The 23,960-nt window shown below is 38.7% G+C and overlaps 1 protein-coding gene across 1 annotated transcript in view; it reads left to right on the top strand.

Annotated features, from left to right (window-relative positions):
* The window catches only part of IFT56 (intraflagellar transport 56), a 41,568-nt gene extending 27,036 nt beyond the window's left edge, over window positions 1-14,532 (top strand). Inside the window, exons 11-18 of the mRNA XM_086395307.1 lie at window positions 668-721; window positions 1,786-1,849; window positions 3,294-3,382; window positions 3,549-3,632; window positions 5,424-5,493; window positions 6,304-6,410; window positions 10,653-10,786; window positions 12,227-14,532. Coding sequence (XP_086251433.1) covers window positions 668-721; window positions 1,786-1,849; window positions 3,294-3,382; window positions 3,549-3,632; window positions 5,424-5,493; window positions 6,304-6,410; window positions 10,653-10,786; window positions 12,227-12,338 — 714 coding nt within the window. The 3' untranslated portion in view covers window positions 12,339-14,532. The remainder of the gene's footprint in view (window positions 1-667; window positions 722-1,785; window positions 1,850-3,293; window positions 3,383-3,548; window positions 3,633-5,423; window positions 5,494-6,303; window positions 6,411-10,652; window positions 10,787-12,226) is intronic.
* The last annotated feature ends 9,428 nt before the right edge of the window (window positions 14,533-23,960 follow it).

The raw sequence follows: 23,960 nt of genomic DNA, 5'->3' as shown, positions 1-23,960 counted from the left end.
TCCACTGCAGGGGATACTGGTTTGATCTCTGTTCATCGAACTAAGATCCTGTGCGGTGCAAAAAAAAAAAAAAATTCATAAAGCTAAGGAGAGTATCTGTTAAAGAATAGAACCAAGTCTAAAGGAGATACAGATAAGGCCTCAGGACTCCAAAATGAGAATACCTTACAAATGAGAGTCAGAGGATTATTGTTATTAATTAATTTATTTTTGAAGAAAGGAATCACTAGCAAAGGAAGGTTATTATATCATTGGAAAGGGAAAATTATATATGTGTGTGTATGTGTGTGTGTGTGTGTGTGTGATATGGTCACAGAAAATGGCAGTGGCTGATAAAGTGTAAAAATTATTACATAAACATTTTATGGTTAATTTTTCCACTGAATTGAAATAAAAACAAAACTCCTATGCATGTCCACTGAGTTTTTCCCCTTATGATTGAGAATTTACAAATATGATTAATTCTGTTATATAAACACTTTCCTGAGAACCAAATGAAAGTCTCCTAATTCTTTTATTCTAACCAGGGATAGAACAGAGCAAAGTGACTTTGGGTAACTTTTGATAATATATATAAAGCATTGAGTTGATGCAAATGATTTTTTTGAGTGATATCTCTTAGTTTTATGTTCCTTTTAAATTAATTACTGATATTTCACGTTTCCAGGAGTATATCCTCAAAGGAGTGGTCAATGCAGCCCTTGGCCAGGAAATGTGTTCAGTGAGTATAAAACCACTGGTATCTATAGTTTGTAAAGTTACAGTGTGTGGAAAAAATAAAAATGACTTTCAAAGTTCAACTAGTAATAAGCTTACTATAGGCTCCTCTGCAGTTCCTTTTATTTCTCCATATCCACCAATCCAGATTCCATTGTGACAGAATTCTGTGTTATTTGAAGACAAAAAAAGGGAATTCCCTGGTGGTCCTGCGGTTAGGACTTGGCACACTCATTGCCAAGGGCCCAGGTTCAATCCCTGGATGGAGAACAAGATCCCGCAAACCAGGTGGCTTGTCCAAAATATAAAGCAGAATAGAATAAAAACTGAAAAAAAAAAAAAAATAGAAAGCTATAGCCTTAAGAATTACTGCTTTTTAAGGGGAAAAAAAAGCCCAATTGTTGAACAACGTGTTTATCTAATAACAACAGCAAATCATTGCAAAACTTCATTCTTACTTTCACTGACTTTTTTTTTAACCTTGTATACCTCTGAGCTATAATTTTGGCATCTGTAAAATGAGAATAATTGTTTCTTTGGGAAAGTTTTTTATAAATACAAAACGCTGACTAAAATTAAGCTCTTATTCACCTGAATATGGCATAGTAGGTTCTTTTTGGAACGAAATGGGATGTAAATAAATCTTTTTATCTCCAGCTCACTCCAGATTGCCTCAAATAGGCAGTAAATAGCTATTGAATAAATTAATGATTCTACTTAGTAAGTTACTCCTTGTTCTAGCCATAGCTCCTACCACAAGGTCTGATATATGATAAAAGCAATAAATATTTGTTAAATGAATGAATGAGTTCATTTAATAAAGGTACTTTTAAAATAGGATTTGGGAATTGAATTTTTTTTTTCTCTTCTTTTCTATCTGATCCTAATTAAGTTTTAATTCAATTATAGATTGTTACTTTTTAATTGGTGATGCTAATAAAAATTAGTACTGCTGATTTGAGAATTTAAAATTTGTTAGATCCTGACAGATATGTTGAAACCATAGAGTGTAATACAAATAATGTATTTTCAGTTTATTCCTCTTATCAGCTCTGCTTGGTTTTTTAGAGGGATCATATGAAAATTGCCCAGCAGTTCTTCCAGTTGGTGGGAGGATCAGCTAGCGAATGTGGTATGTTTGAATCTGTACATGTGAGCACGATTTATCACTGGAGTTGGTCGTATATTGACTGGTGAAGTTTGATTCTGTGTCCAGGGATATATCTGTTAGGTTTCCCATTATAAAGCAGGAACCCAGACATAGGAGAGAATATTAGATTAGCCCTTCTTAGCAGCTCAGCTAAAATGGGATGAGAGGATACATAAACAGAGGAGAATAAGTATATTCTGTAGTTCATAAGAGTTTTAAAATTTTGATTCTGTTTTTTATTTGAAATGTTCACTTTGATTGATTTCTCAAGAGCTCTTTAGGTATAGAGCTTTTGTCATGCTGTAGATATTTTTTCAGAAGGTCATTTGCTTTTAATTTTGCCTATGGTATTTTTCCCATATGAAAACATTTAAATCTTATTTATCTTTTCTATAATGATTTATTACATGGGTATCAAGCTTAGAAAATGCTTTTTTATTCCTGAAGTTATGTAATATTCACCTATATTTTGCCAGTAGTTTTGTGGCTTCATTTTTGTTATTAAACTATTGATCTCATCACTCAAAATTCAGTGCAAGTTTTGAAAAAGGCATCTAAACAGGACTGATAGTTAGCCAGTATAAACCAGTATGGCTGGCTGTACCTGTCTTCAATGGCTGGCATCTATTCTGACAAACAGTGTTCATGCTGAAGTTATTATTAAATATTCTGATCACCCCGGGGATTCATTTTCTTTCAAATGTTTCACCAAAACCATTTATTGGATAATATTTTCTTTCCCAATTTCACTTCATTCTTTAAAACAAAAATTTATTGAGGTGTTAGGGATACAGCAGTAAACAAAACCAGCCAATTCCCCCACCCTTGTGCAGTGTTCAGTCTAGAGAGAACAAACTATAGACATAAGAAATAGATTATTTAGTATATCTGACTGTGATAAGTGTTACAGGAGAAAAAATTGAACAGAGGAAGGAGGATCAGGAGTGACCATGGTGAAGGTAGGGTATTACACAAATCCTCTGCCACTTCAAATAGGAATCTGTTATCAGACAAGTTGGTCAGAATCAGGATCAGATGGTTCCATGGCCAAATATTTCTCCATTTGAGATCGGAAGTGTTAGGTTGTCCTAGGTGAGTAATGATGGATACTAATTCATATTCGTTGAATGTGCAGGTGTTGGAGCTGAATGAGAGAATCAAAGCCCTGGAAAAAAGACCTAGGGAAAACTGTAGCCCGAAGGACACATGCTCATGTGGGACTCGCAGGAGAGATTGCTGGTCATTCTTGAGTACTGTGACTTCCACATGCCGAGGTTCTGTCCAATGAACAGAATCTAATCTCAGAATCTAGAAAGATGTCTTGGAATACATTTCTTATTGCTAAATTATGAAATAACTCAAATTTCAGCTAAAGAGAACTTTTAGTTTCAGGAATACACCTGATTTTTTTCCCATTCCATTTCAGATACAATACCAGGAAGGCAGTGCATGGCTTCCTGTTTCTTCCTGCTTAAGCAATTTGATGATGTCTTGATTTACCTCAACTCATTCAAGGTCAGTGTAGTTTTCTAGGTGATTTTGTATACAAAATACTCTAATATGTCACAGATAAGATACTTTTGGAGATGACCCTTTTACTGTGGGAGTAGTAGTGGTAACTGTTGTTTTTATATTTTATATGTTAAAGCTCAATGTGACCTGTTCTTGGGATGTTTTTCAGAGTTACTTCTATAACGATGACATCTTTAACTTTAATTATGCCCAAGCCAAAGCTGCAACTGGCAATACCAGTGAGGGTGAAGAGGTAGGTACCTGCTTTTGAAGACTTTTGAATGATTCTATCTAAAAACATTATCTTTTTCTCACGGAAATACATGTTTAAAGTTAAAGGATTATTGACAGTTCCATTGTTCTTAGGTTACATTAAAAAGTACAATATAAATAAACACATAGGTTATGACCACATTCATGTTTTCCTTTTTGGATAAATTTTATGGGGCTTCCCAGGTTGTGCTGGTGGTAAAGAACCCACCTCTCAGTGCAGGAGACATAAGAGATGCGGGTTTTGATCCCTGGGTGGGGAAGATCCCCTGGAGAAGGAAATGGCAACCCACTCCAGTATTCCTGCCTGGAAAGTCTCATGGACAGAGGAGCCTGGCGGGCTACAGTCCATATTGAGAGACATACATGTATAACCACATTCATATTTTCCTTTTTTGGATAAATTGTATAAAGACATAACATACATGGAGAAAAGTATACAAATCAAAGTACACAGCTTGATGAATTTTTAAAGTGAACATACCCAAATAGTCAGCACCCAGATTGTAAAACAGAATTTTATCATAACCTAGGGAACCCTCTCAGAGAAGGCAATGGCACCCCATTCCAGTACTCTTGCCTGGAAAATCCCGTTGACAGAGGAGCCTGGTAGGCTGCAGTCCATGAGGTCGCTAAGAGTCGGACACAACTGAGCGACTTCACTTTCACTTTTCACTTTCATGCATTGGAGAAGGAAATGGCAACCCACTCCAGTGTTCTTGCCTGGAGAATCCCAGGGACAGAGGAGCCTGATGGGCTGCCGTCTATGGGGTCGCACAGAGTCAGACAAGACTGAAGCGACTTAGCAGCAGCAGCAGGGAACCCTCTCATCCCTTTTGGAGTCAATCCCTTTCCCACAAGGCTAACCACTATCTTGATATCTAACTCCATAGATTGATTATCCAAATGATTCAAAATATTTCAGTTAAGTTACTTAATTCAGTTTTGTTATTACTCAACAAATGACTCAACTTATTATTATTTGAAATTCTAAGTGTTTTCCAATTTCTATCGTGTTTAGAAATTATCTTTTTATTATCTTTAAGTGTGAGTTATTTTAAAACATGTTTCATGATTTTCAAGTTATGTATGTTATCTTTTCCAGGTTTTTTTTTTATTATTAATATATTTTTTATTGAAGGACAATCTTTACAGAATTTTGCTGTTTTTGGTCAAACCTCAACATGAATCAGAAGGGGAAATATATATATCCAGGTTATTTTGATTTCTAACTTAATTGTATTGTGGTCATAGAGTGTGGTCTGTATAACATGAATCGTTTAAAATCTGTTAAGACTTACTTTATTGCCCAGTAGCATCTGCAGTTGTTAATTATTCTGTTCAAATCTTCTATTCCTTACTAACCTCATGTCACCTTATGATATCAATAACTGAGTGCTCGTCCTTAGTCACTAGGTCGTGACTGACTCTTTGCAATCCCATGGACTGTAGCGCATGTTCCTCTGTCCATGGGATTCTCCAGGCAAGAATACTAGAGTGGGTTGCCATTTCCTTCTCCAGGGGATCTTCCCAACCCAGGAATCAAACCCAGGTCTCCTGCATTGCAAGCAGATTCTTTACTGACTGAGCTACGAGGGAAGCCTCAATAACTGAGAGAAATGTGTTTAAATCACCACAATTTTATCCTTCACTTTTCTCAGCAGCCTGTGTAGAATTTGGTCATTATAATGCTCATTAGTCTAAGGCAAGCTGCTGTGGATATTTTCACTGTAAAAGCTTCTGTATGTTTGTTCCCTTTTCCCTCCTCTTGCAGGTTTTCCTTTTAATCCAAAGTGAGAAGATGAAAAATGACTACATTTACCTCAGCTGGTTAGCTCGGTGCTGTGAGTCTTCTTTTAAACGTTATAGACGAATCTTCCTTTTATTGAGTGTTTTCTGGTTTTGTCTTGTAGAATGGTTAAACTCTGAGATTGTGTTGTTAGTGCTGCTCAGTAAAGGTGGCCATGTGTGTGTATGTATACGAGTGTGCCTTGCGGTTAGTTCTTCCATATGGCCGTGACCTAGCACCAGCAGGCCTAAAAGATGCCAAGTTCTTTCTTTAGCGTGTTCCGCCTTCCAGAATCTCAGTTTACTTTGCTTTTTTTTTTTGCTAAATGATATTGTTATGTTAATTTTACCTTTTCACTATGGTACAGGCCTGAAAAGTAGTAAAATGTCAAAAACGTAATTTTTGTGTGCTGTATATATATAGCCTATCACCTCTGTCTTTCTCTCTCTCCAGTGTTTTTTCTTGTTCCTTTTTTTCACTTGGATTTAAAATGTTCACTAAGTTTTTGACGTCTTAGGAAAATTTTAGCAATTAGATCTTCTAAGTGAGGCTGAAACTGTATGAGTCGGATTGAATGAATGATAGATGACTTTTTAAGCAGATGAGCAAAGTGAGAACTACTGAAAATCAACTCAGTCTAAAAAGACATACTTACCTGAAGCCTAACAAGTATTTTAAGCACTGTATATAGAGTCCTGATGGGGAACCAGTTTAATGCCAACATTGCAAGCTTTCCATGTAAAATGTTCACTGTCTACTATTACTTAGTATGTTTCTAACATAAAACCAAATCCATAGACTAGCAAGATGCAGAAGTGTACTTCTTGTACATTTAGAAAACATAAATCTTTGTTTCTCTTTGTAGACATTATGAATAAGAAGCCAAGACTAGCCTGGGAGCTTTATCTCAAGATGGAAACCTCTGGCGAGTCCTTTAGCCTCCTACAGCTCATTGCTAATGACTGCTACAAGGTGAGTCTGAGTGAAATCTAAGGGGAAAGTGAAGATCAGTATTACATTGGTGCATTGACTAAATGTTAGGGGAAAGTGTCCTAGAGACTAAATGGTCATAGGTGAGAGAATTCACATAGTGATATCAGAAATGTCATCCCTTTTATAAATGAACTGAACTCAGAGATAGGCAGGATTTTATGTATATATAAAACATGTATACATATAAATGAAATCTGAAAATCATATGTACGGAAATAGTGGTTTAGATAGGAGGTTTTAGATTTCTAAAGGCTATGACTCTTTAGGTATCATGCAGGTAGAGATATTCATCTGGTAGTTGGAAGTTTGGTTCTGAAGCTCAAGAATGATGGCCTCTGGATTTCCCTGATGGTCAAGTGGTTATGAATGTGCCTGCCAGTGCAGAGGTCATAGATTCGATCCTGGTCTGGGAAGACTCCACATCTGCCGGGCAGCTAAGCCCAGCTGCCACAACTACTGACCCTACCTGCTAAAACAACTGAAGCCAGCTTGCTCTAGAGCCAGTGCTCCACAACAGGAGGAGCCATCGCAATGAGAAACCTGCACACTGCAACTAGAGAGTAGCCCCTGCTCATGCACAGCAATGGAGACCCAATCCAGCCAAAAATAAACACATTAGAGAAAACAACAGTGTCCTCTGACACTGAGAGACAGATTTGGAGAAATCACCACTTCAATAGTAATGCTGCTGCTGCTGCTGCTAAGTCTCTTCAGTCGTGTCCGACTCTGTGCGACCCCATAGACGGCAGCCCACCAGGCTCCTCTGTCCCTGGGATTCTCCAGGCAAGAACACTGGAGTGGGTTGCCATTTCCTTCTCCAATGCATGAAAGTGAAAAGTGAAAGTGAAGTCACTCAGTTGTGCCTGACTCTTAGCGACCCCATGGACTGCAGCCTACCAGGCTCCTCCGTCCACGGGATTTTCCAGGCAAGAGTACTGGAGTGGGGTGCCGTTACCTTCTCCATCAATAGTAATAGATGCCCTGAAAAATAGTGAAATTTCCCAGATAAGGGAGTCAAGTAAGAAGAATAAAGAGTTGCAAACCAAACCTTTGGGAAACCTTGATGTAAATAGTAGACAGGAAGGACAAAGGAACCAGAAAAAAGTAGAGTCAGATTTAGTAAAAGAGGAGCTTTGTATGTGTGTGTGTATGTGTGTGTGTGTAGGGAGTTGGAAAGACAGGGAAGAGTTTGGGGCCCTATCCTATAGATTAAAAGCTTTTTACAAAACTAACCTCAAATTCTGAAAACTATTTGGTGAATATTTCTTCCTGCTCAAAAGACAGGAAAACATTAGGTAAAGAAAGTCTAGTATCAACTTAATCAATAATAGCTCATTGCAAAGTGAATCATTACAAAAATAAATCACCATCAGTGATTTATTTACTTTGCTCATTGCAAAGTAAATCATTACAAAAATAAATCACCATCAGTGGAAAAGGTTTTAAAACATAGGAAACTTGAAAATGTTTAATATAACTTAGTGGACGGCAATGATATTAAGTAAGTTAGAGAAGGCAGAAGGAAAGAAAACACTAAAGGACAGGAATTTAGTTCAGTTTTAAATGTATTAAATCTGAAGTATGTTTGGGGCTCCCAGGTAGAGATATTATAGTAGGAAATACGCAGGGTGAACCCAGAGCTCAGGAAAGCATGTGAAAGGTTTGGATTAAATATGTGACTTCAGAAGTTAACAGAAGTTAATGGTGGAGGTGGTTGTGGCAGCGGCAGAGTATGGGAAAGAATGAGAGTAGCCAGTGACTGGGGTGAGGAACCATGTGGAACACCAATCAGTATTTAAGGGATAGAAACAGAGGAGTTAGTAAAAGAAACAGACGATGAGGATGAACAGAAGGGAAAGAGAAGAACCAGGAGAGAGAGAAAAAAAGCCTTTTTCCTTATTCTTTTTCTTGTTTCTATTTTATCAAATGCCAAGGAAGGAAAATGTCGAATCTGCAGCTAGATTGACTTGCATGAGGCCTGAGAAAACACTACTAGGTACAGAAGAGAATTGGACTAGGAGACAGATTGAACGAGAATAACATAACCCATAATCTTTAAAAAACTGATATATGATTTCATATGTATACATATATATATATATATAAAGCATTCTTGAAATGACAAAATTATAGAGACGTAGGAAAAAATTGATGATTGCCAGAGGTTAGGAATGGTCAGCTGGGAGGTACAGATTTGTGGTGATGTAATAGTTCTGTCTTGCTGGGGGTGGTGGTTATATGAGTCTGACACACTTGATTAAATAACAGAAATGTACACATACATTGTAGTGATGTCAGTTTCCTGGGTTTGATGTTCCATGGGACCACTCTGTACTATCTTTGTAACTTCCTGTCAGTTTATAATTATTCCAAAATAAAAAAGGCTTTAGCAAATGACCCAACTAGGGCTATATCCAACAATATAGACAAATTGTAAAAACATATACAAAGATACAAAATAATATTTACAGCATTATTTCATATAGTTAACATACTAAGAGGCAGCACTCAATTATGTTGTCTAAACATATATACAAAGCTGATACAGCTATACAGTCAAAGAACTGATGACCATAAGAGTCAGACTAGTAGTTATGAAAATATGGGAAGAGAGGGCTGTGGTATAGAAGTGAAACACAGAGCTTTGGTTTTGCTCTCAATGTTTTGTTTCTTGACATGGGTGGTAGTTACACTTGTATTGACATTATAGTCATTAAACTGTGCATGTATGTTTCTCACATCATTTGGTGTGTTTCTTTACCAAAAAAAATATTTTAGGTGAACATAGGAAGAAGGATTAACCTTGAAAAGGAATAAGAACACTTCTTTCTGTGAGATAGGCAGAGTAATGAAGTATAATTTGAATGGAAGGCAGGAAAGTTGTGTCTTCCCTATGAAGTAGAGAAAAAAGCTAAGCTAAGAATGCAATAGAGATCTTAAGGAAATTGGAAAGGTTTAAAGCAACAGTTTATGGAAAAGGAGAAGTAATTAAACCACACTAAATAAGGGAGGATTTCCAAGCAACTTGAAGACTTCAGTGAAATTGGTAACCCTATATATTTATGAGACTGCAGCCATGAAATTAAAAGATGCTTGCTCTTTGGAAGAGAAGCTATGACAAACCTAGACAGCATATTAAAAAGCAGAGACAGCACTTTGCCAACAAAGGTCCATATGGTTTTTCCAGTAGCCATGTACAGATGAGGAGTTGGACCATAAAGAAGGCTGAGCCCCAAAGAATTGATGCTTTTTAACTGTGGTGCTGGAGAAGACTCTTGAGAGTTCCTTGGACTGCAAGGAGATCAATCCAGTCAATCCTAAGAGAAATCAACCCTGACTAGTCATTGGAAGGACTGATGCTGAAGCTGAAGCTCCAATATTTTGGCCACTTGATGCAAAGAGCTGACTCTTTGGAAAGACTCTGATGGTGGGAAAGATTGAGGGCAAGAGGAGAAGGAGACGACAGAGGACGAGATGGTTGGATGGCATCACTGACTCAATAGACATGAGTTTGAGCAAACTCGAGGAGAAAGTGACAGACAGAGAAGCCTGGTGTGTTGCAGTCCATAGGGTCACAAAGAGTTGGACACAACTTAGCAACTGAACAACAACAGCAACATCTAAGCAAAATTTAATGATAGCATACTGTACAAGGCCATGGGAGTGTGTAGTGTGTTTGGGAAAGAAGTTTGTCAAAAGGAATTAAATATTTAAGAGGTTTGCTGTTTAGGAGTCAGTATACATCTAGGTATTCTGAGATGACAGGGCAAAGGTCAGGGAAAGATCATTCTCTTGGGTGAAACATGATCAAATAAGCAGAAAATGAATGAAAGTAGTCAGCTTTGGAATGTATTGAGGAAACTTGAAAAATAACCAGTCTGGATCAGTCATCAGTATTTATCCTCAAGAACAGAAGAATAGAATTAGAAGAAATGACAAATGTGTTGATTATAGCATAACTTGACTATATGTAGAAGAAATGTTGTATTGCTGAAAACTTAATGAAGGTAAGGGGATTTAAACTGAACCCATGTACACAAACTGTGATTTCCCTTCTCGTTTTAATAAGGAATAGAAGTTAATTTGCTAACTAAGAATGTTGTCATTACCCATACACGTGTTTTATGTACTTATGTTATGTTTCATGGTATCTTTACATTTAGTTTCATTTTGTGGGATCTTTTGACTACAAGTATTACCACAATACTTTCTTTTATTCAGATGGGCCAGTTTTACTATTCAGCCAAAGCATTTGATGTCTTAGAGAGGCTGGACCCCAACCCTGAATACTGGGAAGGCAAGCGGGGTGCCTGTGTGGGCATATTCCAGATGATCTTGGCTGGGAGGGAACCCAAGTAAGTAGACAGACAAGAGACGCTATTCTGTGCACTTGCTGGTTTCCTGGGGGGGTGACAATTGTTTTCCTGGCTAACATCCTCTGAAAACTAAAAATTATAAAGCAATCTATAGATTCAATGCAATAAAACGAGTATACTACCCAAAGCAACCTATAGATTCAATGCAATAAAATGAGTATACTACCCAAAGCAACCTATAGATTCAATGCAATAAAATGAGTATACTACCCAAAGCAACCTATAGATTCAATGCAATAACACGAGTATACTACCCAAAGCAACCTATAGATTCAATGCAATAAAATAATGACGTTTTAGAATGATGAATGAAAGTTTAAGTTTTATACTGCCATTTTCACAAGCAATGTCTTTTTCAATCTCTTCTGCTCTTTTCTTTGCCTGTTGGTTTTTTTCTTGTGTCTCTTAGTTTAGACCTCAAAGAATTAGAAATGGAGTGAGTGTGGTTAAAAATTAATTTTTTTTGCCTTCTCATATTTCAGGAAATACTGAGACATTAGACCACACAAAATTACATGGCATATAGTTCCATTTGTAATAACAGTTAAACTACTGAAAACTAAATTCCATTTTCTGAAAGTAATTTCATGGAATGTATTTGTTACTGATCTATGATAGAAGATAATGACTATTTTATAAGTAAATAATCTATCAAAAATTAGTTCCTACCTTGTATATATTTCTAGTACTGTTAAAAGTTTAAAAGAATTTGGGTAGTTGAAAGAAGACACTTGAGGGAAAAAGGATAAAATATGAGCGAACCCTTAGGGAAGAGGATCAGTAGGCAGTCATCTATAGATCTGATGATGTAACAGGGAAGATTTAGTATGTATTACTTAAAACATGAGTTTTAATTTAAATTAAATTTAAATTAGTTAGATATAAATATTGAATATTTGCCAAATCATGGTCCTTAACTTTCCCCTCTTCTGTATTTATTAATGTGTCACTTTTCTTGAAGAGATCATCTACCCCAGCTTTCTGACATTTTCCATTTATGGCAGTGACACCCAGTTTGGGGTGATTACCACATTAAACAAAGGAGAACTCTGGGACTCAGTCAAGTTAAGTGACCTGTTAGCACAGAGCTAGAATTTGAACCCAGCTCCTTAATACACACTTTCTATTCTGTCCTACAGAATAACGATAGAAACAGAAATATTTATGTCATATTCAGACAAAAAAAATATGTGTATATGTGTGTGTATGCAAACAAAGAAAACTGAGATTGGTGAGGAGTTCACAGAATTTCCATTTTACTATGGCACCATAAGAATAGAAAGCTAGGAAGTCTGTGATTGGTTTATGAAAACACAGGAAAAGGGTAGGCAGATATGCCTGCTAGAAGGATGTGAAGAACCGTCACAAGTTATTTTAGCTGTTAATTTGCATTCTTGTCCTTTCACACCGTTTCCTCAGAGAGACCCTTCGAGAAGTGCTCCACTTACTGAGAAGCACGGGTAACCCGCAAGTCGAGTACATCGTCCGGATCATGAAGAAATGGGCCAAAGAAAACAGAGTGCCTGTCTAAAACAGCCCCCAAGTCCTCCAGAACCCATCACCACTTTGACATAAAATTGGAGATCATTTCCCTCAAGTTTATGTTAGAGACAAGGCTCTGTTTATTGACATCTCCTTCCTTGGTCTCCAAGCCTCCTGATCAGTGACAGGCTAGCTTAGACCAAGCCTCCTGGCTGAGTTAAGAGCTGTAGTCTGGGCTGTGGCTCCCATATGATCCCATGAGCAATAAGACTTTGGACTTGTCCAGTGCCTTTATTCTAAAAATACTCAGAGCACTCTTATGTAATTTACTGACTTAAAGGAGAATGACATAAACTTTTTTTATTTATTAGCATTCCATGGCATTTTCTCCAAGTTGCAATAACAGATGCCTTTACTGCTCAAGGGTCACATCATTTCTGTCATCTTAATTTTAGCCATCTATGTACGTGATCCTGTGTTACTGGGGAAATCCATAAAAAGTTTTGTAATGCATCTCTGAATCTTAGGAGAGCAGAAGTTATAAATAGCTACCTGGTTCTAAGAATGGCAGTAAGAACCTTCATCAAACTGTCCAGGCACTAATAGATAATAGACTTATGGGGTTATTCTTTTGATAGTTGAATTGTTGATGATAATAACATGTTACAGCAGAGTAACATGTATATTGCAGTTTTTAAAAGGTGAGTTCTATATGAAGAAAATCTGTGTGGGACATTTTAAAGATATTCAGGAAACAAAGTATACAGGTCTCATCAGTCACTTCTCCGTTATATTTTAGGTGGTCTTACAGGTTAGGTTTTCCTTCCTCTATCTCACTAAGTAAATATCAATTTTTGAAAGTAGGGCTCCAAAGATTATTTTATTTATTAATGCAATGATAATAGAATATGAATCATGTAAAGTTCTTTGAGGGATTCCCTCCCTAATGGATGGACTTTGTCCTAAGTCCTATTCCAGCTCAATGTTGCTGAGCTCTCGCAACACAACTTATACAACTGAGCATTTTTAGGCTCACAACCCATTTTTGGAAGATCGACCTACACATTTTATGTACCAGGTTACTTTGTTTCTATATTACATACTTTGTTTCTGCCAGTTGAAGGTACCAGCATTACATAAGCGCAGAGCCATTCCTCTCCAGCAGGAGAACTCAAGGTCACCATTCCTTGAAGCACTAAAGACAAGAATTCCTATAAGCACTGAGTCAGGTTTTCCACCCCACCCCAGCATCCACTGAGGATGAAGGAGTTGCATAGGATAGAGACGGGAACGTGGCAGAAGTCAGCGCAGCGGAGGTGAGGTCAGTGATGGCAGAGGGTTCTGCCTTCTGGACGATTATGAGGGTTCTCCCACCTCCACTCAGGAAGGTGGCCAGTTCTCCAGTCTTTTATTAGACCCAGATCTAATCAAGTCAAAGCACAAATCAAAATAAACTGGCCAGAATAGCTGAGTTTTAGAAAACAAAATTACACCGCAATTTTTTATATACAAAAGCTTCTGTTCCTTATTATATTGTTTCTGTTTTTTCACTAGTTGGTCCTCAGTATCTAAGTTACTAGGTGGGTCAGATCTGGACAGAACCTGCCATAATCTTTAGAATCCTTGTGATTCTTACTTACCTCACTCAAAATATTAGGAAACATGACAGTAGAGAAAGACGTATGGACCTCTTCAGTGGTTTTTGGCAATGAAATTTGTCTTCCAGTTAGTTGCTGTTATTTTCAAATTTCCTATACTTGGAAAGCTTTTCCACGGATAGTGATTTACTTTTAAATGAGCTCTTGTTGATCTTAATGCTCCAGCTTCTCCCTGCCATTTTTCTGTCTCCTGGAAAAAACATATTCCAAAAAGAGCAATTCCCAGAATTTTAGATTAACTTTTTAAAAAAGTTTTTTATCTGTAGAACCGACCCCCCCGCCAAAAAAAACCCCATAGAGACTAGTTTAAGAGAGCTACTGCCCAATTCTGTTATTAAGGATTGCTACTTCTGAAGTAGCTTGGCCCCTTGACGGGGCCTCAAGATTGCAGAGTAGTGTTGCATGGAGAGGAGAGGGTCCAGGCTTGGGAATGGAGTGATAATGTGTACAATTCATAGCATCAATGTGCTCTTTATACTCTGTAGCAGATACTACTTGCAAATGGAAAAAATGTTATTTTTATACTTCAAAAGAATTGTTATGTTCCACTGTAACATATTTAAATTAAAGCTTATTATTTGGTTATTTATGGTATTCTCTTAAGTGCCGTGAGTAAGGGTGGTGGGTTTATAATGTGCCTTCTCCCCTTTCTTTCCTGACCTCAGAGTGAAGGGGGAAACACCAAGTTTTACTCTCCACAAGTTACTCTTTCTGAGAGGAGAATAGACAGCCCTAAGAAGCCTTGTCTACTAAGGCTTGTATTTCCTGCTTAGCCATGTTAGGTTTGGCTCTCTACTAAGTCACAGTGCATTCCAGAAGTTCATTATACAACATTAACAAATGTTATACAACACTATACAAGTCTCATATATAGAAAGCTTCCAAATACTTGACTGAATAATTTAACGTAGTAACTGGAAGAGCAGGGTACTTGTGAGATCTGACCTCATGGATTCTTGTTCCCATCTAATTTTTTTTTTCCTTTTGAACTTTTTATTTTGTACTGGGATATAGCCAGTTAACAATGATGTGATAGTTTCAGGTGAACAGTGAAGGGACTCAGCCATGCATATACATGTATCCATTCTCCCCCATACCCTCCTCCCATCCAGGCTGCCACATAACACTGAGCAGAGTTCCCTGTGCTGTACAATAGGTTCTTGTTAGTTATCCATTTTAAATATAGCAGTAATTGTTTTCTGGTGTGCCAAGCATATACTGGGCTTCCCTGGTGGCTCGGACAGTAAAGAATTCACCTGGATTGTGGGAGACCTGGGTTTGATCCTTGGGTTGGGGAGATCACCCAGAGGAGGGCATGGTAACCCATTCCAGTATTCTTCCCTGGAGAATCCCCATGGACAGAGAAACCTGGTGGACTACAGTCCATGGGGTTGCAAAGAGTTGGACATGACTGAACGACTAAGAACAGCATAGCACAGCAAGCATATGCTAGGTGCTAGAGATGCAGAGAACGCACAATCCTGATCCTTAAGAAACTCAGTCTAAAAGAAGTATACCCACCGAAACACAGTAACATGTGATTGTTGTCTCAATAGGAACAAGCTACTGAGAGATATAATAAGGCAGTGGGAATGTCTGTATCCTTATATAGGAGACACCTCCTTCCCCATTTGGGAGAAGCAACCAGAATGGATCCTAGAACTCAACAGCTACCAAGACGCCCAGACCTCTGCCGTTTGTGCAGCACATGCAACATATATCCAAGTACACAGAAGCCAAAGGACTGCTTTCCTTCTTTATGGCTTGATACACTTAAAAAGTTTCAAGCTAGTGGGCATTAAATCACAATAGTTATATCTACTTTCTAATAACAAAAATGAATTTGTGATTTCCTTTGTTGTTTTTATTCAGTCACTAAGTTGTGTATGACTCTGAGACCCCATGGACTGCAGCACGCCTGACTTCTCTGTCCTTCACTAGCGCCTAGACTTTGTTCAGACTCGTGTCCATTGAGTCGGTGATGCCATCCAACCATCTCATCCTCTGTCATCCCCTTTTCCTCCTGCCTTCAACCTTTCCCGGCATTAGAGTCTTTTCCAATGAGTTCGATCTTCGCATCAGATGGCCAAAGGATTGGAGCTTCAGCTTCAGCATCAGTCTTCCAATGACTATTCAGGGTTGATTTCCTTTAGGATTGACTGGTTGGATCTCTTTGCTGTCCAAGGGACTCTTAAGAGTCTTCTCTAGTGCCACAGTTCAAAAGCATCAATTCTGAGGTCTCTGGGGTCCTTCTTTATGGACTTACTCTTATATCCACACATGACTACTGGAAAAACTATAGCTTTGAGTATACAGACCTTTGTTGACAAAGTGATGTCTCTGCTTTTTAATACACTGTCTAGGTTTATCATAGCTTTTCTTCTAAGTAGCAAGCATCTTTTAATTTCACTGCAGTCACTGTCTACAGTGATTTTGGAGCCCAAGAAAAGAAAATCTGTCACTGTTTCCAGTTATTCCCTTCTATTTGCCATGAGGTGATGGGACCAGATGCTATGATCTTAGTTTTTACTAATTTTAGTGATTTACTAGTTTTTGTATTTATGACTCCCTTAATATGACTTAGATAAATAGTTATCTTTCTTCTTCATCCTATAAAATACTTCTCAGGTTTGTGTGTATTTTATGATAATGTCCAAACAGTCATCTGCTTATTTAGAGATGCTCTCAGAAAAGCAGAGCTAGAGACCTGATGATGTGCCCACAACCTGCCTCGACTCTGGAGGAATATGTGATATTATGAGGCAGCCACACACCAAAAGGATGTGTGAACACAATCAGCTGATGCATGTGTATTGACTGTGTAGTGTATAGACAACCTTGCACTCTTTTCTGCATCAAACCCCTTCTTCGGAGAAGGCAGTGGCACTCCACTCCAGTACTCTTGCCTGGAAAATCCCATGGGCAGAGGAGCCTGGTAGGCTGCAGTCCATGGGGTCGCTAAGAGTCGGACACGACTGAGCGACTTCACTTTCACTTTTCACTTTCATGCATTGGAGAAGGAAATGGCAACCCACTCCAGTGTTCTTGCCTGGAGAATCCCAGGGACAGAGGAGCCTGGTGGGCTGCTGTCTCTGGGGTCACACAGAGTCGGACACGACTAAAGTGATGCAGCAGCAGCAGCCAAAGGACTGCCTTGGTGGTTGGGGCAAAAAGAGAAATGGAAGCAGACACAGCAGGCCCACCACTCAGGCTACCGAACAAGGCAACACAGCTTACAAACCTCAGATACAGGAAAGCAGGAGGCTGCTAGGTGAACCTCAGGAGAGAGGGCAGTGGGAAACGCAGATGTGAGCATCCATACTGCAAATTACAGAAGCATTTGATTTAATTCACCTTTGTGTGTGTGTGTAATGATTCATGTATTTATTTGGTCAGTTACTTCTACTGTGTTCAAGAAACAATTAGAGATAAATTAGCAAATATATATATATATATATATATATATATACATACATATATATATAACAAATAGAAGGCATTTAAGAGTAAAAGAAGGAATACCCTGGTGGCCCAGTGGTTAGGATTCTGTGCTTTCACTACGGAAGGTCTTGGTTTGATCCGTGGTCAGGAAACTGAAATCCCATAAGCCATGCAGTCTGGTCAAAAAAAAGGAAGGCATGAGTAAAGTTAATACACAAAAATACATACCAGAACTATGAAAAATGGGCTGTAAATCTACTTTCAAGCTTCCCACAAACCAAAGCAAAAAGAGAAATACAAGCAGATAAAAAACTCAGTCCACTTGTGTAAATGAACCCTTTCTCCTTACAGGGAAAAAAAACTGAGATCTCTGTTGATGGGGTTCTGAGTTGGGTTTCTGCATCATAACTTAGACATAGCTATATGTGTAACAAAAATTTCAAGGGAATCTTATTGCATCTCTAAATATGTATAAGTCTTTCCCACTATGTATAAACTACACATACATATTATGTACAGTTAATTACATGAGCCCTTCCAATTTTTCATTTCCTCCATAGACATATAATTATACCCTCCTTTGCTAGTTTTAAACTGAGAAGTAGCTATTAATATGGTGGTGATGAGACATGTTATTCAAGTCTTAAAAATTGAAAGTGTATGTTAGGATGAAAATGTAGATAACAGCAATCTAAAGAATAATTGCAAGGTACTGTAAAAGCAATGAAATGATAGGATAGTATAGCTTATATTAATACATTTACTGAGAAAATGTAACAGGGGAAAATACTGTGGATGGGTCACACACAAAAGGCTACATAGGGGAAGTGCATCTTAAGATGAAACTTGAAGTACAGACTTTAACCACATAGAGAATAAGTCAATAATTATGTCCAATGAAGATAACATAAATGAAGGCTTGAATAATATTTATAAGATGTTTAATCTTAACTTTAATTGTTCCTATTTACCTACTTTCATTTATTCTTTGAGAAACAGTATGGCCTTTTTTGCAAACTTTAGCTTCATACTATGACCCAGGAATTCCACTCTTCTGTAAATGTTCAGGAGAGACTCTTGGATGTCCTTGGTGGTCTTGGGGTTAAGAATCTGTTGCCAGTGCAGGGGACATGGGTTCGATCCCCGTTCCAGGAAGATTCCACATGCCATGGTGCAACTAACCCCGTGTGTCACAGTTACTGATGTCCAAGCACCTAGAGCCTGTGCTCTGCAACAAGAGACGCCTGTCATGTCAGGAAACACGTGGTGTGTAGACTCTCCCACTTGAGAAGAATTCTATTCTTGTTAGTAGACTTGTATTACCAAAAAAATTGTGGTCAGTTTCTATTTTTAATTTCATCAATAAGAAATTTGGGAAGCTTTGTTTTCTCTCTTGTTAAGTAAATAGCTACTGAATAGTCTCAATTTGCCTCTTGGTCTGCAAAACCTAAAGTATTTACTAACTGATTCTTTATAGAAAGAGTTCTTTGACTCTTGCCCTAGAATATTACCTTATTTTCCTCAAGTGAAACTTTCAAGCAAGGTGTGGTTGCTTGAAAAAATTGTTGGGACTTCTCTGAGCTCCCATACTGCACAATTACACTTACATGAAGTATCCAAAGCAGTCAAATTCACAGAAGCAGAAAGTTAAATGGTAATTGCCAGAGGCAGGGAGGGAATTGTTTAATGGATATAGAATTTCTTGTTCTCCAAGAAGAAAAAGTTCTGGAGTGTACATTATGTATGGTGGTGGTAGTGGTTTAGTCGCTAAGCTGAAACTGTTAGTCACTCAGTCATGTCTGACTCCTGTGATCCCATGGACAGTGCCCGCCAGGCTCCTCTGTCCATGGGATTCTCCAGGCAAGAATACTGGAGTGGGTTGTCATTTCCTCCTCCAGGGGATCTTCCTGACCTAGGAATCGAACCCTGGTCTCCTGTATTGCAGGCAGATGATTTACCAACTGAGCTATGAGGGAAGTCCGTATATTATATATAAAAGTTGTTAAAAGAGTAAATCCTAAGAGTGCTCATCGCAAGGAGAAGTATTTTTTTCTATTTCTTAATTTTTGTATCTATATGAGGTGATGGATGTTCACTAAATTTGTGGTAATTCATGATGAAGTCAAATTATGCTGCATACTGTAAACTTCTACAGTGCTGCTGTACATCAACTGTCTCTCAATAAAACTAGAATAAAAAGTAAATAAAACATAAAAAAGTTCTGGAGATCTGTTCCAAAGCAACATGAAGGTACTTCTGAACTATACACTTAAAAATGATTAAGATCATCAATATTATGCGATTTTTAAAATCACTATAAAAAAAAAAAGGAATGTAAAAAGATATACCATACAAATAATAATCAAAAGCAAGCTGCCGTGTCTATATTAATAACCAGGCAAAGTAGACTTTAGCTTCCCTGGTAGCTCAGCTGGTAAAGAATCCACCTGCAAGGCAGGAGACCCCAATTTGATTCCTGGGTCAGGAAGATCCCCTGGAGAAGGGATAGGCTACCCACTCCAGTATTCTTGGGCTTCTCTGGTGGCTCAGCTGACAAAGAATCTGCCTGCAATGTGGGAGACCTGGGTTCAGTCCCTGGGTTGGGAAGATCCCCTGGAGAAGGGATAGGCTACCCACTCCAGTATTCTGGCCTGGAGAAACTGTATAGTCCATGGGGTACCAAAGATTTGGACACAACTGAGCAACTTTCACTTTCACTTCAAAGTACACTTCAGACCAAAGAGCCCACAGAAACCACTCAAATCATTTGCCTTGTTTTTGGACTGACTCTTGATGTTGCTCCCAATATCTTAGCTCCTTGAACAAAAGGCTGATTTATTCTATTTGCATACATTTTTCATCAACTGCTACAAGCAAACACAGTTTAATTAACTCTCCATTGGTAAATGGCTTTCCTTGCTTGACTAACAGATGAGCCACTCAGAAACCACTGCAGCCTCATTTTCACATTTTATTTTTGTGAAGAAATTCTGCTGTAATGAAACATTGTTTTAAATTTTCCTGTGTTTTCAAACTTTCCTTTCCTGTGAGCTGGAAATAGTGTGGGGACTGCTTAATCTGGAAATGTGACATATTGTGTTCTTCTAGAATTACTACACTGTTATTACATAATAAGCATGAAGCTTTGACATCTAATTTGACACAATAATTCACACTCCACTGTGCCTTAAAGGCTCCAATATCCAGGGTAAGAAGTCATTGGGGTTTCTCCGTCAAGTTTGTAGATCCTGATTATATGTTAAAGAAAGGGGAAATGACCACAAAGTGGGTCTGCCAACCAGCAGACCCACAGTAAGATGGACTTGGACCAGGGCTGCACTTATTACTTAGTTCCCAGACTCCAAAGCTGTACCAAAAGGGCAATGGTACATCCTGGGTCTCTGTATCAATGTCAACTATGACTTTGAGTCTCCCAGTCCTCAGAAAAGTCAAGTATTCCTCAGTTTACTGTCATCTGAGTAAATGGCCATAGGTCCTTTTGGGAAAGGACTGGGGAAATCACCAAATGTATGTTTTTTATGGTTCGACGGTTTTGCCAAATGTATACAGTCATTAGTTCAGTCACTCAGTCGTGTCTGACTCTTTGTGACCCCATGGACTGCAGCACGCCAGGCCTCCCTGTCCATCATCAACTCCCAGTGTTTACTCAAACTCATGTCCATTGAGTTGGTGATGCCATCCAACCATCTCGTCCTCTGTCATCCCCTTCTCCCGCCTTCAATCTTTCCCAGCATCAGGGTCTTTTCAAATGAGTCAGCTCTTCGCATCAGGTGGCCAAAGTATTGGAGTTTCAGCTTCAGCATCAGTCCTTCCGATGAATAAAATATATATGTTATATATAGATTTGTTAATATATATATATGCTTTTTTTTAAAAATAAAAAAGCTATTTTTAAAAAAGAATACAGGGGACTTCCCTGGTGTTGTCAGTGGTTATGATTCTCTGTTTCCAGTGCAGGGGGTGTGAGTTCAATTCCTGGTTGGGGAACTAAGATTCCACATGCTGCAAGGTATAGCCAAAATAATAATAAAATAAAAAATAGAAATAAAAAAGAATCCCAGGTATAAGTTCATGCTCACCTGCTATGGTTGCAACCACTGTTTGGAAACTGGCATGAGACCTGGGCCATCTGTCCAGTGTGTCAGTGGAACTAAAAAAGATAATTACTGGAACACTGGTGACAAAGAGAACTAAAGCTTATGATGGGGAAGGTCGGCACAGATTGCAGACAAAGGCACTGGCGACCCACTCCAGTACTCTTGCCTGGAGAATCCCATGGACGGAGGGGCCTGGTAGGCTGCAGTCCATGGGGTCGCTAAGAGTTGGACACGACTGAGCGACTTCCCTTTCACTTTTCACTTTCATGCATTGGAGAAGGAAATGGCAACCCACTCCAGTGTTCTTGCCTGGAGAATCCCAGGGACGGGGAGCCTGGTGGGCTGCCATCCATGGGGTCGCACAGAGTCGGACACGACTGAAGCAACTTAGCAGCAGCAGCAGCATCCAAAAATCAAATTGATAAATGGCCTTGGACTTCTCAGTAGCAACTCTGGAAGCTTTAAAACAGTGTTGCAAAGCCTTAATAATTCTGAGGAAAAACTGTCTCCAACTAGAAACTGTCATTCAAGTATTCAGACATGTATTTAATTTCATAAAATTAGCTCCTGAATTTTGTGCTTTACTATCTGTTCTTGTATTTCTCCATTTTTCTATTAGGTTATTGTGTGCCTGCGTGCTATCTCTTCAGTCGTGTCTGACTCTTTGCAACCCTATGGACTGTAGCCCGCCAGGCTCCTCTATCCATGGGATTCTCTAGGCAAGAATACTGGAGTGAGGTGCCATTCCCTTCTCCAGGGGATCTTCCTGACCCAGGGATCAAACCCACTTCTCCTGAGGCTCCTACACTGCAAGCAGATTCTTTACCACTGAGCTGCCAGGGTACTGTTGTTGTTTCTCCTCGATTATTATCAGGGTAATTCACCCTTTGTGAAATGTGTTATAATTGTTTCTTTCCAATTTGTCTTTTGACTAAGGCTATTTTTCTTTCATAAAATTTAAATAGTCAAAATTATCAATCATAATTGGAAAGGCCTTTCCTAGTGTGAGTTTTTAAAAACATCTCAGCTGATTACTTCTAAAGTTTCTTTTCTTTTTTTTACATTTAAAATTTTGATTCACTACGTATTTATCCTTTTGTAAGGTGTGAAATAAAATTTTATTCTTGTCTCAGATTTGTCTCTTGCCTCTTTCCCCATCTCGCTTACTGTGCTCCAGCCACTCTGACCTTTTGTCCCACTTACTCCCTGCTGCTGCTGCTAAGTCACTTCAGTCGTGTCCGACTCTGTGTGATCCCACAGACGGCAGCCACCAGGCTCCCCCGTCCCTGGGATTCTCCAGGCAAGAACACTGGTGTGGGTTGCCGTTTCCTTCTCCAATGCATGAAAGTGAAAAGTGAAAGGGAAGTCGCTCAGTCGTGTCCGACTCTTAGCGACCCCATGGACTGCAGCCTACCAGGCTCCTCTGCCCATGGGATTTTCCAGGCAAAGTACTGGAGTGGGGTGCCATTGCCTTCTCCGACTTACTCCCTACACAGACCTTTTGCACTTGCGTTTCTTTCTCAGTGATACTCTGCCTTTGGATCTTCCCAAGACATTCTAGTCTTAAACCTGTCATTCTCAGAGAGGATTAACATAAAAGGAACTAACATGACACTGAACTGTCTTTAAATCTACCTATTCATGTTAATTCTGTTTGTCTCTGCTATTACCATTTAAGATTTTCCTATTTAACTCCACAAAGCAGCTGTTTTAAGCTTATTGCTAAATTCATTCTGGGGAAGACATGGATTTGGGGACAATCCTGCTGCTCTGCCTCTAGGACAGAACATTAAGGGAAAGGCATTAAATTAAGGATCAGATTGACCTGCTCTTTCTCTATAAGTACAGTTCTCCATAAGTGTAAGATTACCGCACCCTGGACAGAATATTAATCCTCAACCTGAGATTTGAGAGTCTGTAAAGTTATCAAAATTGCTGTGAAGATGTTTTAGATAGTAATTATCCATTAAAAAGGTATGAGTAGCTTGATCTCATGGATATTTTAGAGATAACAAAGAATGCCTGCGCTCACAGCCGCTATGTGGGCTTCATTTGTAGCTCAGCTGGTAAAGAATCAACCTGCAATGCGGGAGAGCTGGGTTAGATCTCTGGGTTGAGAAGATCCGCTGGAAAAGGGACTGGCTACCCACTCCAGAATTCTGGCCTGGAGAATTCCATGGACTGTATGGTCCATGGGGTTGCAAAGTGTTGGACACGACTGAGGGACTTTCACTTCACAGCATTACAGTTAGATAACATGAGTATCTGACACATTTTAGGTAATCTAGTATTTTAGACAAAGATATTTTGACTTTGAATGAGAATTGACTTTGACCTCTTCCCAGGTTCTTCAAATGACCCCAAAACTAGGATTCTCATATTAGCTTAGCAGTTGAGAGCTGGGAGGGAACATCAGAACGATCGATTCCAACACCATCTTTATACAATACGAAA

Source organism: Bos grunniens, chromosome 4 (assembly GCF_055505025.1).
Source record: "Bos grunniens cultivar Pamir isolate PY7600 chromosome 4, Bosgru_T2T1.0, whole genome shotgun sequence".
In the NCBI taxonomy this organism is placed as follows: Eukaryota; Metazoa; Chordata; class Mammalia; order Artiodactyla; family Bovidae; genus Bos; species Bos grunniens.
This window is presented reverse-complemented; position numbering and strand designations above follow the sequence as displayed.